Below are 16,895 nucleotides of genomic sequence, written 5' to 3' on the forward strand. Positions count from 1 at the left end.
TTTCAGTTACAAAAGCCGACATTAAAACAATTGGTAATGCATTTGCATTAGCTGCAATGATTAAGAAATGGTATTCCTCAAACGAAAACAAACACAGAGAACAGAGTGGTGGTTACCAGAAGGGAAGGACTGGGGAGGAGGATGAAATGGGTAAAGGGGATCAACTGTATGGTGACAGAGGGAAACTAAATTTTGGGGGGTGAGCACTCTGTAAGGCAGGGATCCCCAACCCCCAGGCCGAGGACTGTTAGTGGTCCGCAGCCTGTCGGGAACCGCACAGCAGGAGGTGAGGGGCGGGGCCGGCGAGCGAAGCTTCATCCGCAGCTCCCCAGCGCTCGCGTTACCGCCTGAGCAATTCCCCCACCCCATCCGTGGCAAAACTGTCTTCCATGAAACCGGTCCCCGGTGCCAGAAAGGTTGGGGACCGCGGCTGTAGTGGATATAGAAGTAGACATATAACGTTGTACACGTGAAACATACAATGTTATCAATCCACATTACCTCAATAAAAATAAATGATCTCAAAGGATGGAGAAAGAAAAAAAAAAAAGAAAGAAAGAAATGGTGTTCCTGGAAGCTAACAAGTTTGATTCCAGACTCATTTTTTTAGCTGTGCACTGAGAACTATTTTCTGAAGCTTGAACCCTAAAGACGACTCCTATCCACAATTTTATAATACATTCTCTTGAGTTTGAAGAGAACAGTAAAGGAGAAAATGCACTAAAAAGTGCCTCTTACACCTATAACAGGGTAGATACTGGACAAACTCCAGCTAGCTAGTGCTAATGATAGGAACCCCAGTCGGCATCACATATCTAACACGGACAGGGTCTAAGTGACTCACCTGTGGTACAGGCTGGGAGAATGCCTAGACACTAGAACCTGTGCTTGTTGGCAATCTAAGAACATGTTTTTACTGAAGAGCAGATCAAGACATTCATATACGACCATATATGAAACTAGTTTACTTTCCTGAATCTTTTGGTCAAGTCCCCTTTTAGTCTTCTCTCCTTGGCCTTCACTCACTAGAGCCACATTTGAGAGACAAAGGAGAGGAAAAAAAAAAAACTTTTTGTTTTTTTAATCATATTCTTATATTCTCCTCACATGCATGATTGGCTAGTCGAGTTTTCCCTTTTATTAAGGAAGAGAACCAGACTCACTACAGCATTCCTAACGTCACTGTTCTATTAATATATACTTTTATTTCCCCATTTTTGATGGCTTATTCTAAATTTCCCTCCCAGGAAAGGAGCTTCTGGACAATTGGTGAGAGAAGGCTGTTAAAAAATTACACCCTACAACATCAATTTTCTAGCAGTTCTTTTATGATTGCACATTACAGCTGAATTATGTCATAACTCATCGTGAGGCTATAGTCACATCATTCCTGCTCTTTCCTCTAAGGAAGGGGACAGTCTTGAGAATGCTAAGTGCTGGGAACCACTGTGTCACCAAAGGTCACATGAACAACAGAGGAAAGAAGACCATGCTTGGGCAGCCCCCTGCTCTCACACCCACAGACGGGCGAGGGAGACGTCCAAAGTGCTGCTCACCGAAGAGAAGAGCACAGAACCCTCAACCAATTTGAACTATTTTCAACTTTTTGCCATATTTCCTTTCCTCCATTTCCCCTGTCCATTTTTTTTAATAAAGTTTTTATTTTGGAATAATTTAAAATTTACGGAAAAGGTATAAAGATAGTATAGCGAGTTCCCACATACTCTTCGTCTAGTTTGCCCTAAAGCTAATGCCTTACATACCACAATACATTTGTCAAAACTAGGAAATTAACACCGGTGCGTTATTATTAACTCCAGACTTCAGCATGGAGTCTTTTTGACTCTATTTTAAAACAAATCACAGACATCATGATAGTTCAGCCATGAATTCTTCAGGATACATCTCTAAAATATCAGGCTACTCTTTTTGGCTGCCATAAATAAACAGTTAAGTTATTCCATTATGTGGGAAATGAGTGATGCCTACAGGTAGCAGCTGAAAAATATTGATATATTCAGCCAGTGATGAACAAGAAAAAATTGTAGCTACTTTTGATATAGCCCCGGGCATAGAAAAATTAACAAGGGGTTCTCAATTGTAACAAGAAAAAAATAGATGCGTGTAGTGATTTTGAAAGTCATTTCGGAGAGTGTTCAAAAATAACCAAAAAATAAACAAATTTAAGAAAATATTTAGCCTAGAGATCAAAACTCCTCAAAGATATCCAGGAAATAACATAATACGTACCTCACAATTACATTTTTTGTTAAAATAATAATAATAATAGTCTTCAATGAAAAAAAAAAGACTCACTGAAATTACACTTAAAATAAAATTCCAGGGAAAAAGATAATAGTGAACCTAAGAATTAAAAAAAAAAAATTTACAAATTTTGGCCCCATTTTCACTACAAATATCAAAAAAACTAATCTTGTTTCCCTTCAGAATAAAGCATATCACTTGTTATGACTCAAAACACTAAATTTCCTGGCAACTGTTTTCCATATGCTATCCAGTTCTTAGAGTCAACAGGTCAAAATCCAAGTCCACCTCATACACAGCCTCTTCTGTGAAGCCATTACCGATTGCTCAACCAGATGCTCTCCCCCTTTCCAATATTTATTCTTTGAGAGTGAAAGAGACGCAGGAATGTCAAACGGTTCTCCTTCCAGTGGACACTTGGGTTTTTACTTAATTACTGCACTTACTTTGGTGCTTGTCATTTTATAGACATTTGTCTCCCTCCTATCTTATTCATCTTTCCTGTGCCCAAAAATTCTTACTCGTCTGTATAATACCAAAAGTACCTACCACAACACAGTGCACATAGAGGCTACTCAGTAAATGAGTTTCAAATTGAAGGAGGAAAACACATTCAGACATCATGTGCAGTGACTCAGATGCTCTTGATAAAAGGACATTGACATAGAAAATTCTGTTAAATCTAGCCAGCCAGTAGTAGTATCACACCACTAACTTGGACTACATGAGCACATAAGCTACATGATGAGAATCAATAACAAAAGAAGTAGTGAAGGCAAAAACTCACCTGCTATCGTACGTAGTACGCAGGCAAGCAGTTGAATAATCAATGGTCAATGACCCTGCAGTGAAATAATCAGGTTGCCAACTGACAAGCTGTGACTTACCAGAGGTATGGGGAAATGGGTTGCATACTGCAGATGTCGTAGGAGGTCATAATTAGATGGAAAAATTAACTCCCTTGGTTTTTCTCTCTTCAACAGCTTCTCACCGTTAACTGACATTCTTCTGCCCAGGGAAGGGTTAGCATTCTCACAGGACTCTCCAGGCACGGGAGAAAAAATCTAAGTCATGTAAAACAAATGTTGGAGATTGTAAATGAAAGAGAGCAAAACTAAAACACAGAACTTCAAACCCACAAGACACTCACACCATATCCTTTCCTTATTTAACCAATGAGCAAAATAATAGACTGTGTTAATTTGCACAAGTTTCACATTCAGATCATTAGCATCACCCCCCAACCTGAAGATGAGACAATGACAACCACACACGTAAGACACGTGCACAGCTACATTTCCTGGAGGACCAGAGAGAAAATCAGACTTATAGGTAAGTGTTCTCCTCATAGGGCTACATTTCCTAGAAAAACATATACACAGAAATAATTCACTAATAAAGCTCATGAACAACAGATCTAAAGGTTTTAGTCTGTACCCCAAGCAACATGTGTTTTCATAAAGAGTTAGTTACACATTGAGATCCCTGAGGAAGAACACGTTGTAATTATACCGAGATAAAGTAGAAGAAGGTATAACAAGTCCAGAGCCAGGAAAGCTGTTATTGAGAAGCTGAACGCACATTCAGCAAATCAACATGGGCTGTCCTGAGGAAACGACATTCATGTATTCCTGAGATAATGATCTCTAAATGAACAAAGGAATCACGGTCAACCAGGAGGATGGGACTGTTAGAATGTACAAAAGGAGGCAAGGCAGCCAAAACTGAGGATGAGCTGAAATGAGATAAACTGCATGAGATGATTAACTGAGGGCTCGGGTGGAATGCGAGAGGATGACATTCACATCACAAGTACATAGTTCATTCCAATGCACAGGGCAAGGGGCAGAAGGACAGAGACAGTTGGGGCAGAGGTGGGGAGGAGTGGTTAATGGTCAATAAGAATTTGAAGGTTGAACCTACTGGAAATTCCGAACCAAAGTCAGTTTTAAAGTCACTCTTGTCTACTTCATCAAAAATATTAGGAGTTCCTGAGTCAATGCCCATATGCGCCATAATAGTCTGTTCCTAATAATTGTCAGAGAAAGAAAGTCACGTTGTACATTTTGTAGTTCATTAAGAAGCTGGAGCTAAAACACGACAGTGACATTTTAAACCATCTTATGCCCCTTTTCCCCCTAGTGTCTTTTGTTCTCAATAAAAAGAAAAGGAAGTTAAGACACCCATTGCTTTACAAAGTCACATTATTTGCCCTCATGAAGAAAAAGATTTAACTTCCGTGATATTTTAAGGGAAAAAGGACACAAACTTCCTGATTAAAAACAAACTGGCCATAATTTCCTTCTTGGGGGTATTCCCAGTCACACACTCACCAACTTGCCTTAGTAAGAAAAATCTAAGAGTATATTTAAGATAATAAGATACCTTGACGTCCAAAAATAGAAAAGAGAAAACAGAAACATAGAAAAGGCATAAACAGGTAAAGTAACTTTATTTTTTACTCTTTTTAACTTCTACTGTGGACAAATTTAGAAACAAAAGTATTTACATTAAAGAAACAATTTTTAAAAATCTTAAGAGTACAAACTACAAATTCAAGTGTGCAATTTTAATTGCAGGTTTTTAAATTACAAGGATAGCCACTATTTTTAAAATATCATCATAGTATACGCTTAAACTCTCTCAGAACCAATGTGAGGCTTTATTTTTAAAAAATGTCACAATCTCTCATCATTTTCTACTATTTCCCATCACCAACTTCATGTATTTTGCCTCGAAAATTTCCGTAAGTATCTGGAACAATGTCCAAAATACAAGAAATTGGCAGAAAATTATAAAGTCATACAGTATAAAGTAATTTGTTAAAAAGAGCAATTCTGCAACATTTGAGAGAGATTAAATTTTTAATTAATTGAAATGAAAATACGATGTGTTATGACAAAAACATACGTATAAAAGAGCGATATAAGTAACGAATGATACATTGGAGAAAAGATGCTCCTTAGAATGAAAACAGACAGGATGTTAGGGCCAAAACAAGTCCAATTTCGAGGCTCCACATTAAAGGAAAACTGGAGATTAGAAATACGTAAAATTGGAAGAATATAATTCCAATCCAATGAAAAATGTGATAGCCTGTCAAATCTTTTCATTACTAGTTTTAGCATATCCAAAAGAAAATTCTAGGAGATATAAACTACAGTCCAAATTTTTTGTGTGTGAGTGAGGAGCAGAGATAAATGAGCTTTGAAGCAAGAAGAGTACAACTGGAAACGATCGCCCTTCCACCACCACATAATCCCTCTGACAGCGGTTCCCCAGCAGAGTCTGGTTTCTGGGGGTGGAACACCCCTCCCAGGGCCATACCTCCATCTTCACGTCATGGTCCTTTGCATAGTGCTCATCTGCATGCTCTCCTGCTGGCGACCGGGGCCGAGTGGAGGCGGTGATGGACAGGTCTCCTCGAGAGATGAGGGTGCACATGTAGGCGTCATGGGAGAAGATGTCGTGCCGGATGAACTCACAGAAGAGCAGCACCAGGTTGACAAATTCCACCTTCTCACATTCACTGTTTGGATCCGCTGTCAAGAAACAAATTCAATCAAGAATCAGTTTCCTCAAATGGGTAGGGGAAAAAAAAAACAATGACTAATTTTAACAATATTTTCACTATCTTTTATTTTTCTTTTAACAAAATAAGGGATTTATTGGAAAATTATGAGGCTCTAGCATTTTGCACAGAACTGGCACACCAGGTTTTTTGTTTGTTTTGTTTTAAATTTTTATTGTTTTATTTTTTTTAACATCTTTATTGGAGTATAATCGCTTTACATTGTTGTGTTAGTTGCTGCTGTATAACAAAGAGAATCAGCTATACGTATATATGTATATCCCTATATCCCCTCCCTCTTGAACCTCCCTCCCACCCTCCCTATCCCACCCCTCTAGGTGGTCACAAAGCACCGAGCTGATTTTCCTGTGCTATGCGGCTGCTTCCCACTAACATCTATTTTACGTTTGGTAGTGTATATATGTCCATGCTACTCTCTCACTTCGTCCCAGCTTACCCTTCCCCCTCCCTGTGTCCTCAAGTCCATTCTCTACGTCTGCATCTTTATTCCTGTCCTGCCCCTAGGTTCTTCAGAACCTTTTTTTTCTTTTTTAAGATTCCATATGTATGTGTTAGCATACGGTATTTGTTTTTCTCTTTCTGACTTACTTCACTCTGTATGACAGACTCTAGGTCCATCCACCTCACTACAAGTAACTCAATTTCGTTTCTTTTTATGGCTGAGTAATATTCCATTGTATATGTGTGCCACATTTCTTTATCCATTCATCTGTCGATGGACACTTAGGTTGCTTCCATGTCCTGGCTATTGTAAATAGAGCTGCAGTGAACATTGTGGTACATGACTCTTTTTGAATTATGGTTTTCTCAGAGTATATGCCCAGTAGTGGGATTGCTGGGTCATATGGTAGTTCTACTTTTAGTTTTTTAAGGAACCTCCATATTGTTCTCCATAGTGGCTGTATCAATTTACATTCCCACCAACAGTGCAAGAGGGTTGGTTCCCTTTTCTCCACACCCTCTCCAGCATTTATTGTTTGTAGATTTTTTGATGATGGCCATTCTGACCGGAGTGAGGTGATACCTCATTGTAGTTTTGATTTGCATTTCTCTAATGATTAGTGATGTTGAGCATCCTTTCACGTGTCTGTGGGCAATCTGTATATCTTCTTTGGAGAAATGTCTATTGAGGTCTTCTGCCCATTTTTGGATTGGGTTGTTTGTTTCTTTGATATTGAGCTGCATGAGCTGCTTGTATATTTTGGGGATTAATCCTTTGTCAGTTGTTTCGTTTGTAAATATTTTCTCCCATTCTGAGGGCTGTCTTTTCGTCTTGTTTATGGTTTCCTTTGCTGTGGCACGCCAGTTTTGATTGTCCCACTGTAACTGAAAAATATCAATAGTATCCAGTGTTCTGAGCACCATTTCTAGATTAGAGGTAGTGGTCCCTGGCAAATGAACGATGATTTAAGTAATCATGCAAACACACAAAATTTCAAGTAAGAAAAAAAAAAAACAGGGCTAGACTGCTTTCCTCTGGTTTTACTATTATAACTGCTCATGATTCATGACTCATGACTGTTTGTTCTACCTAGAGTGTATCTGTGTTTTGGGGGAGAGTGGTTTGCACTTTTTCAAAGGAGACTTCACAATAGAACCATAATTCAGGTGGTACTGGAAAAAACTCGTGAGTGGGATCCACTGAAAAGAAAAAGGGATAACGGAATAAAAAGGGCCCCAAGATGGAGCTGTGCCATCTTTTTAGATTCATAGCCAGTCTATTTCACTCACATTATGACTTTTAGTATCGCAGCTCTAAAACTCTGTATCTGCACCTTTGAGAGAAGGTTAAAAAAATGACTGAAGTACTGAGACTAAACGTACAAAGCTCAGTCCCTGGTACCATCACATTCACAAACACCAATAAAGACAACAGCTGGATCCAGGGAATACTACACTCAGTGCCCTAAACCTTAAGCCTAAATGTATGCTCTCGCCCATCTCCAAAGCCAATGACGGGCAAGCTCGATTCAGAGAAGCAGAAGAGCTTTCTCTGACAGAGCAGTGAGGGGGATCCAGAGCAAGCAAGGCGTAGGAGGAGGAAGTTCTTCCCCAATTTCTTTGGCAACAGGAATGGGGACACGATGAGCGGAGCGAAGGGCAAATGTCCGTCTCCCCCAGGACACGAGGTAAGTCAGAGCTGCTGACGTCCATCCCTGACAACGTGTTTTCTCCTCTCCGAATCTCTCCTGTCCTTTTGTTTCTCTGCTCCCTTCTCCAGGCTTCATCACTGCTCCCTACATTCCGACCACCAGCTTGGCTGGGGCTCTTGTCCTCCCTCTAGCCTAGAGCAGCCACCAAGTAACTAAAAGAACCTCACCCCCAGGTGTCACTCAACCCTAAAGGAGGCTCTCCTCAGAGGAACAGGAAGCAGTGCTGTTTCTTGCTGCTTTACCTCTTCTCCACAGATGGCTCCCTTCTCTACCTTCCACTCTTTTCTCTCCTATCATTTGTCACTTTTTGCCATTTTTCTGTTTTTCCATCACCATCTGTCCTGAGACCCTCCCTGCTGTCCTTTGTCAGATGAAAACCTCAGAATAAAGGTCAAGCCCACTTAGCTCACACAAATGATTTCTTTAAAGTTTCCACCTACAGTATGAACCCACTGGGTGGTTGTTTATTCCCCAGATCCCCCTCTCCCCACCAACAATGGAATAAAGACACAAAAAGAACATGATAGGACATGAACATCCGAGAGAGTGTAGGCAAGCAGCCAACCAGCTTTACAAACTAGTTCTTTGTATCAGAGACCTGCTTATAAGGTACTTTTGTTTTATGTTTTCCCCCTTTTAATGTCAGAAGTTAGAAAATCAGGAATTTAGAAAACAGTGCAAAAACAGGAAGTTCATAATCACAATATATATATAATAAACATCACAAGACCTTAGCTCCTCTCTTTTGGTAAGAAAGATCTAGAAAGGGAAAATTAGTCCACCAAACACAAGGGAATGAGCCGACTTACTGTTTTAACTATTAAAACTCTGGAAATTTTTAAGTCTTTCAAGATTGCCTGATTCTAAAATCGCATAAAAGTCTCCATTGAAAATAGGCTACAAAATTTTGCTGGTAAAAGATGCGTTATATTCAGTACAAAGAACTTTTGATAAGATTACAGATAAGGGAGGGGGGAGGGTTTTCTCCCCTTTCTGATCAATTCCAAAAAAGGTCAATCCCCTTAGTTAAGATCTAAAAGCAAAGAGCTTTACTTACACAACGAGGGGGCCTGTGTATCTAAAAACCTTAGCAGAACATTCTGGAAAACAGGCAAACTAGATCCAGCAAGAGAGGCTGAAGAAATGGACTCCTTCTCATCTAAGACCTCTGATTCACCACATCTCTAAGATTAAAAATAAACAGGCAAAGTTAATTATAGAGGACAAGTTTGAAATGTGTTTTTTATTAACGTTTATGCTCTTGGATAAAACAGGCAAAATTCATTGAGATTTCTGTATTTATTTGAGGGCCATGCATCATAAGTGAATATAATTTCTAAAAGTTGAGGGAAACTGCCCCCGAACAATTTAAATGATTTCAAAGAACCCCTGTGAAAAAAATTATTCATGTGAATGACATACTCTGCATAGCACAGTATGCATATCCGCTGATGTGTAATACAGTACAATAAACTACTCATTACCCCTATGCAAAACTGCTAAAAATAATTTGAGGTTGTCTTCATTTTTAAATAGTTCATGTTTAATGGTATTCCCTCCGAGAAATATTTGGGCATGTATCATTGCGTTTGATTCTTTTGTGTTTGTTTTTGTCAGGCAGTGAATTTATGAGTATGGTGGGGAGGTGTGGTATCAAATGAGAAAACTAACATTATTCTTCTAATAAGATTGTTTCACTCATCACACTTCACCAAGAAGCTCTCTCAGAACCTCCTGGAATCTCCACAGTTCATGAAACACATCTAGAGAAGCTGTTTAACTTCTACATTCTTAAGGTCAGGACTTGTTGGAAGACCGGTAAAGAAACAGTTTAGAAGCAATCAGAACCGCATTCTCTATTCTTTTTGATATTCCTTTGATTCTTCCCATTTTCATTATCTATTTTAATATTAAAATATTATATTTAGATATCATTTATTCAATCCATCCTCTCTTTATAAAGGTCAAATTTTGAAAATTGATTAATAGAAATCAATTATCTTAAACATTTCAGAGAGAATACATTTTTTAGCTATGAATACATTTATACCTATTAAAATTACTGTCATCTATATGTGAACCTCTTCTGAGTGTGAGTGTGAGTGTGTGTGCGTGTGCGTGAGTGCGTTAGTGTGTGTGACTATGCGTGTGTGTGTGTGAGTGGTAGGGGTGTGGGTGGTGTTCTGGGATACACAAGCGGGGAGGGGAAGACACAATAAAAACAATGCAGAAGGAGCAATGAAATTTGAGGAATTCAACTTTAGTTACTGAAGTTTCATCATTGCAATTCGCTGTAGAATATATTCTATTCATAAAGACGTAGGAAAAAAGCAATGCAACGCTTTTCCTAATTTGGCCATTGTAAAAGGGGCCATGTGGTTTACACCTTAGCATCAATATCCTTAAGCCCCAATTTCAACGACATGGCCTTTTGTATTTGGGGAACAGTGCTTTCCCAACAGAAGATGTCTAGAAAAATATTCTTCCTATCTCATTTTTTAATACTGTCATAGGAAGCAGGTGTATTATCAGTAACACAACCCTGAACAGGGTGAGCAAGGCCCCTGTTGCCAAACTTACTCTCATAGGCGTTAAATAAGAAGGCAATAAGAGGGCACCAGGCATGAACTGAGAAGCCAATGAGGAAAGTAAAACAGAGCTGCCTGAGAAAGAGGGGCCGAGGGGTGGGTGCCGTTACCTGTACCTAAGGTGGGGATGGAGGAGCTTCCTGAGGAGGTGACACATGTTGAGCCAGGAATGCTAGACAGGAAGCGGCACCTCCGGAAACAGGAACGGCCGTGTAAAGAGCGGGGCACCGAGCGTGCCACCCGGGAGGAACAGCAACAGCAAAGGCCCCGGGCTTCCCGGGTGGCGCAGCGGTTGAGAGTCCGCCTGCCGATGCAGGGGATGCGGGTTGGTGACCCGGTCCGGGAAGATCCCACATGCCGCGGAGCGGCTGGGCCCATGAGCCATGGCCGCTGAGCCTGCGCGTCCGGAGCCTGTGCTCCGCAACGGGAGAGGCCACAGCAGTGGGAGGCCCGCGTACCGCCAAAAAAAAAAAAAGAGCAAAGGCCCCAAGAGAAACACGGGCATGGTGCGTGTGAGGACAGTGAAGACCAGAGGAGCTGGGGCTGTGTGCCACCCAGCGGAGGGAGGTCCCGGAGGAGGTGGGAAGGGCAGCTGCGGGGCTCCTGTGAGGCTCTGTGGGTCACGGGAAGGAACCGCTGGGAGTTTCAGGAAGGGGACAATGTGATCTGTGTCCATTTTGAAAAGGCGTCTCTGGCTGCTGGGGGGAGGATGGTGGGGAACACGGAAGGGAGGGAGACACTAGGCAGGAGGCCCTGCGGTCACAGCTGTCCAGGGGAGAGGTGACAAGGCTGGTCAGATCACACACATGCCTTCTCCAGAGCTGCCCCCGCCAGGCCCCACAGGCAGAAAGGAAGGCTCACTTGGAAGCTTTCCTTCAACAAAGCTAATGCTGACGAGGTTAGCTTTGCTTGTTCCCTTCTAATCTACTCCGGAGGCTTTAATTGCTCTCTCCTGGGGCCAGAACACAATCTCAAAAACGAATACAAATTGGCATCTGTAACCTCACAGTCAGGACTGCCTCAAGAAAGTCTTTCTAGATCCACTACCCGTGTGTACATATACACAGATGTATATAATACCCAGTGCACAGACATCTATGTATGTGTGTGTGCCTTAACCTCACAAAGGGAGATTTCCATTGTAAATCAGGTATTGAAGTGTTATTTTAAAGTAGTCCAGAATATAAATTATTGGCTTCATCGACTTAAAGGGATCCTACTATGGAGTCCTTATGTGAATTTGTATATTCTTCCTTTTCCCTTCAAAAGGGGGAAAAAAAAAAAAAGCATAATGAGAGTAAGAAACAGAATCCTGCCCAAAGCAGTATTTTTAAACAATGGCATCGACAAGGAGAAGGAAAACCCAACCTACCTCTGCCTCGATCTCCGCTTGCCTCTTCTCCAAGAGCTTTGCCACAGCCATGGCCCTGTGCTTGCCTGATCTCTTACAGCTCACGGCCCATTCGCACAGCAGCGTCACCACAGCTTCATCGCTGGGGGCAGCCTAACGACCAACAGAAATGGGTACCGGCCATGTCACATGAAACAGTCACCTGATGCACGAGACTTAGGCTGCAAGCCACAGAATATCTGAAGTTTGAAGCTTTCTTCTTACGTTGTTTTACATTTGTTTTAGAAATGTCCCCAAATCTATTTTAACTGAGGTATAAAGAGTAAAACGTCAGTCATCAGGAAGGAAATCACTTACTTAGAAGAGCTGAACCTGTGACAATTCCAAGAAAATTAAGAGTTTCCTTGTATATGCTTTCACTTACACAGGATCAGAAGCCAGCCCCATGGAGCCTCCAGAGCTCAGTTTCAAAGGAGACAGAAAAGGAGACTGACCACTGAATATCAAGGACAGCTGTTACAAAGCCCAGGTACTTCACTCCACTGCTGAGCCCCTTGGGTCCTCACTCACCGCCTCAGTCAACACATAATCCCAACGAGCCAGGCTAGCGGGTCTCCCAGTCCAAGGAGGAACTGGAAGGAACACACTGGAGGGGAGGCCGGGATGCTGATCAAAACTCACGGCCTTAGAGACAACAAGCATGAAGAGCGACAGCCACGCATAGAAAGGAACAAGAGTTACAAGCAGACCCAGTTAACAGAGGACAGTAGCCTGGATCTGGGGAGGGCTCAGCACTGCCACCAGAACTATCAGCTGTAGCTGGCGTGGTCTAGAGATGGGCACCACAGACTGAGGACCAGAAGAGTCAGACAAAGGTCACAGGGACCCAAGTGACATGAATTGTGGGGGGAGAGGGGGTGTAAGGAAGCAGGGGGGTCGTCCCTCTATACAATCGCCCCTTTCCCCGCAGAGGAGCTGTGCCAAACACTGAACATCAACTGCTCATTTTTAACATCTGCCCAGTTGTATAAACACTATGGCCAAAAGAACCAGACAAGTGCCAGTACTGGCATTTATATGCTATGCGAGACGCTCTTAACTTTTTAGAATCCCCCATGAGCTCAATTAAGGTTGTGATAGCTGGAGCACACTCTCAGGAAAAATACACATATACACACATGCACTTTAGCACAACACTTCGGAAGGTGTGAGGACTCTGAGAAGACATCCAAGAATCCCTGATCAGCTTTTAGATACCAGCAGACAATTCAGATCATGAAAATCAGTCTATTCCAAGATTTTTACCCATCCTGCCCTAAGTTCGGTTAAACACATGCTGACTTAAAGAAATGTTATCTGGGGCAGATATCTCAAAAGGAGCTCTGAGCCTCTTAATTTGAAACCAAGAGAAATAATTCAATTACAATGTATAAAGGTTGAACATAACATTTAAAACAGAAAGCAGGGCTCCCCTGGTGGTGCAGTGGTTGAGAGTTCGCCTGCTGATGCAGGGGACGCAGGTTCGTGCCCCGGTCCGGGAGGATCCCACATGCCGCGGAGCGGCTGGGCCCGTGAGCCATGGCCGTGGAACCTGCGCGTCCGTAGCCTGTGCTCCGCAATGGGAGAGGCCACAGCAGTGAGAGGCCCGCGTACCGCAAAAAAAAAAAAAAAAAAAAAAAAAATCACTCTATCAGGTACTCATTACATGCACTGCTCTCTGCTCAGTCTTGTAAAATATTTTGGATGATAAAGAAACTAGCCCTGACCAAACGAAATTGTTTCTATTCTGATCAAATATCGATTTTCAGAACAGGTTTTCTGCAATATATATTGCTTATTCTAGTCATTACTAAAGTCTTAGCACTTTTAACTGGCCAAAGCAGACAAAACAAAAAATGGGAAGTATCAATACTTGACCTTAAATGTAAACCTTTCAGTCGCCTCTAATGAAAATTTAAAATAAAAAATAACTTGGTATGGGCTTAATCACTCTCAAAATCACTAACAGAGATAACAATGGCAAATTTTCAGGTGCTAGTAACAAAGAGAATTAACATTTATTATTGTTTACTCAGTTTACAGTCAGACACTACGATGTGTTTCCAGAATTATTCCTTTTAATCTTCACTACCTATGAGCTAGCTATTATGATTATCCTCATTTTACAAATAAGGAAACCAAGGCATAGAGATGTTAAATAACTTGCCCAAGATCACTCAACTAATTAACGGAACTCTTGCCACAAGATACATCTTGGGAAATGAACTAAATAAGTAGAGCTACGCTGTGTTCAAAGAACCTGGAAGGTGATCTTGACCCTCCCCCAGGGTACACGATGGCCCCGAGCTTCTCTTTGCTCTTCCGCCTCTACTCTGGGTGCTCAGAGCATCAAAGTGTTCTGCTCCCTTGTGCAGTAATATTTATTTCCATGTAATATGCATCTTTCACGACACAGCTTCATGGCCACTGGCTTTAAATATCCATTAGGAAAGGGAAACACACCACTCAACTATTAAAGAAAAGTGCTTCATCTTCCCAAACACCACAAGCCAGAGTTGGAGTCTTCATGGGCAGTAACGGACAGCTTTTCATACTGGTACTTTGACAAATAGTAAGAAGTTGTTGAAAATACACAGCACGCACCCCCCTAGCCTCTAACTACACACAGGCAAATGGATAAACAAGAACAGGAGAGAGACAGAGAGCCATGACACATAAAGTTAAGGTCAGAGAAAAAGCACCAAACTAGGGGGTCAAGAATGTGGGGTCGGGCTTCCCTGGTGGCGCAGTGGTTAAGAATCTGCCCGCCAATGCAGGGGACACGGGTTCGAGCCCTCGTCCGGGAAGATCCCACATGCCGCGGAGCAACTAAGCCTGTGCGCCACAACTACTGAGCCTGCGCTCTACAGCCCATGAGCCACAACTACTGAAGCCCGCGCTCCACAACAAGAGAAGCCACTGCAATGAGAAGCCCACTCACCGCAATGAAGAGTAGCCCCCGCTCGCCACAACTAGAGAAAGCCCACGCGCAGCAACGAAGACCCAACGCAGCCATAAATAAATAAATTTAAAAAAAAGGAATGTGGGGTCTAGCCCTGACAGAAATTAAAATGTAATCATGGCAATTATAATATTAACAACTGTAAATCTTCAACCACAGTGATAGCAGTAGTAATAACCAAAAATATTTACTGAGCAGATAACTGGGTGTTTTACATACATCATCTCTAATCTCAACAACAAACTTTAAGGAGGTGCTGTGATTCCCATTTTACAGGTGAGAAAACTAAGGTTCAGAAGTTCAGTAAGATGGCCCAGGGCACAGAGGTCAAAAGTAGCAGGACCGGGATACCTAATTTTTTCTGTTGTTCCCATCATGGGTGAATCAAGATCAGTGGAAGCACAAGGAACATCATGATTACATGGAAGTCTCCCAAGGGGCTCACATGCACCCCAGGAAGCCTGCCTCCCAGCCCACTGCAACCAACCACTGCTCCCCGCTGTTCTGGCCCTGACTTGCACCTCTCTAGGGATGACCCAGACCTCTAATCTAATTGACATGCAGAAAATGAAACCACAGGAGTGAATTACCAAAGATTTCATTCCTCCTCTGACACTTGCTAGATCAGATGCTTGTACAAGGCAGGGATCTGCCTTTTCCATGGTTTTATTTTCAGTATCTACCACAGTGCCTGGCACATAGTAGATTCAATAGATATCATTAATCAAAGAGTAAAAGCAATAATAGTGTTACATGAAACCAAAGGTAAAAACAAGGTGGATGGTGGGGGGGTGGGGATGGGATTTACGATTTGTTCCCCTCCACTGACACACACATGCACTTACTTAATATGGAAAAATAGGGGACTTCCCTGGTGGCGCAGTGGTTAAGAATCCACCTGCCAGTGCAGGGGACACGGGTTTGAGCCCTGGTCTGGGAAGATCCCACATGCCCACGGAGCAACTAAGCCCGTGCGCCACAACTACTGAACCTGCGCTCTAGAGCCTGTGAGCCACAACTACTGAGCCCGTATGCCACAACTACTGAAGCCCTAGAGCTTCAGTAGAGCCCGTGCTCCACAACAAGAGAAGCCACCGCAATGAGAAGCCTGCGCACCGCAACGAAGAGCAACCCCCGATCACCACAACTAGAGAAAGCCCGCACACAGCAACGAAGACCCAACGCAGCCCAAGATAGATAGATAAATAAATAAACTTATTCATTTAAAAATAGGAAAAATAGGGCTTCCCTGGTGGTGCAGTGGTTGAGAGTCCGCCTGCTGATGCAGGGGACACGGGTTCGTGCCCTGGTCCGGGAAGATCCCACATGCCGCGGAACGGCTGGGCCCGTGAGCCATGGCCGCTGAGCCTGCGCGTCCGGAGCCTGTGCTCCGCAACAGGAGAGGCCACAACAGTAAGAGGCCCGTGTACCGCAAAAAAAACAAAAAACAAACAACAACAAAAAAAAAGGAAAAATAATTGATTTAATCTAACAGTTGATTAAGTATAAAACACTAGAAACGTTCCCATTCCTAACTTAATGAGTCACGGATGGATGCTGGCCAGAAAACCTTTATTTAGCATCATTCTGAAGGACTGAGCCAGTGGAAAGAAACATAAGTACTTGAATGGATATGGCAAGATTACTACAGTGTGCCTAAAATGATCCTCTCCTCCCAGCAACCCAAAGAATTGAAAAACATCATGACTAGAGGAAAACAGACAACTAAAAAGTGATGAAAATACTAAGCAGTCATGAAAAAAAACAAAAACAAAAAAACCCTGCAGAATATTTTGTAGGAAGCAATCCCATTTATGTCCCCCAACCTAGGTGTTAAGTGTTCACATACAAGTACATAAATGCCCAGGAAAGTATGCAAAGGATATAGACCAAAATGCACTGTGGCTACTGCTTGTGTATACAACAAGTGTCTGTTATACGGTCT

General features: G+C 42.2%; 1 protein-coding gene across 2 annotated transcripts in view; it reads right to left on the reverse strand.

Annotated features, from left to right (window-relative positions):
- MED12L (mediator complex subunit 12L) overlaps positions 1 to 16,895 on the reverse strand; it is a gene marked incomplete at its 5' end in the record, with an annotated part of 324,843 nt that overhangs the window by 221,397 nt on the left and 86,551 nt on the right. Inside the window, 5 exons of one of the 2 annotated variants that reach the window (XM_082655448.1) lie at positions 3,153 to 3,329; positions 4,189 to 4,293; positions 5,593 to 5,807; positions 9,068 to 9,194; positions 11,971 to 12,102. In XM_082655448.1, coding sequence (XP_082511574.1) covers positions 3,153 to 3,329; positions 4,189 to 4,293; positions 5,593 to 5,807; positions 9,068 to 9,194; positions 11,971 to 12,102 — 756 coding nt within the window. The remainder of the gene's footprint in view (positions 1 to 3,152; positions 3,330 to 4,188; positions 4,294 to 5,592; positions 5,808 to 9,067; positions 9,195 to 11,970; positions 12,103 to 16,895) is intronic. The other variant, XM_082655449.1, reaches the window with a different exon arrangement.

The sequence above is a fragment of the Grampus griseus genome (assembly GCF_964374135.1).
Source record: "Grampus griseus genome assembly, chromosome: 5".
NCBI classification, from domain to species: Eukaryota; Metazoa; Chordata; class Mammalia; order Artiodactyla; family Delphinidae; genus Grampus; species Grampus griseus.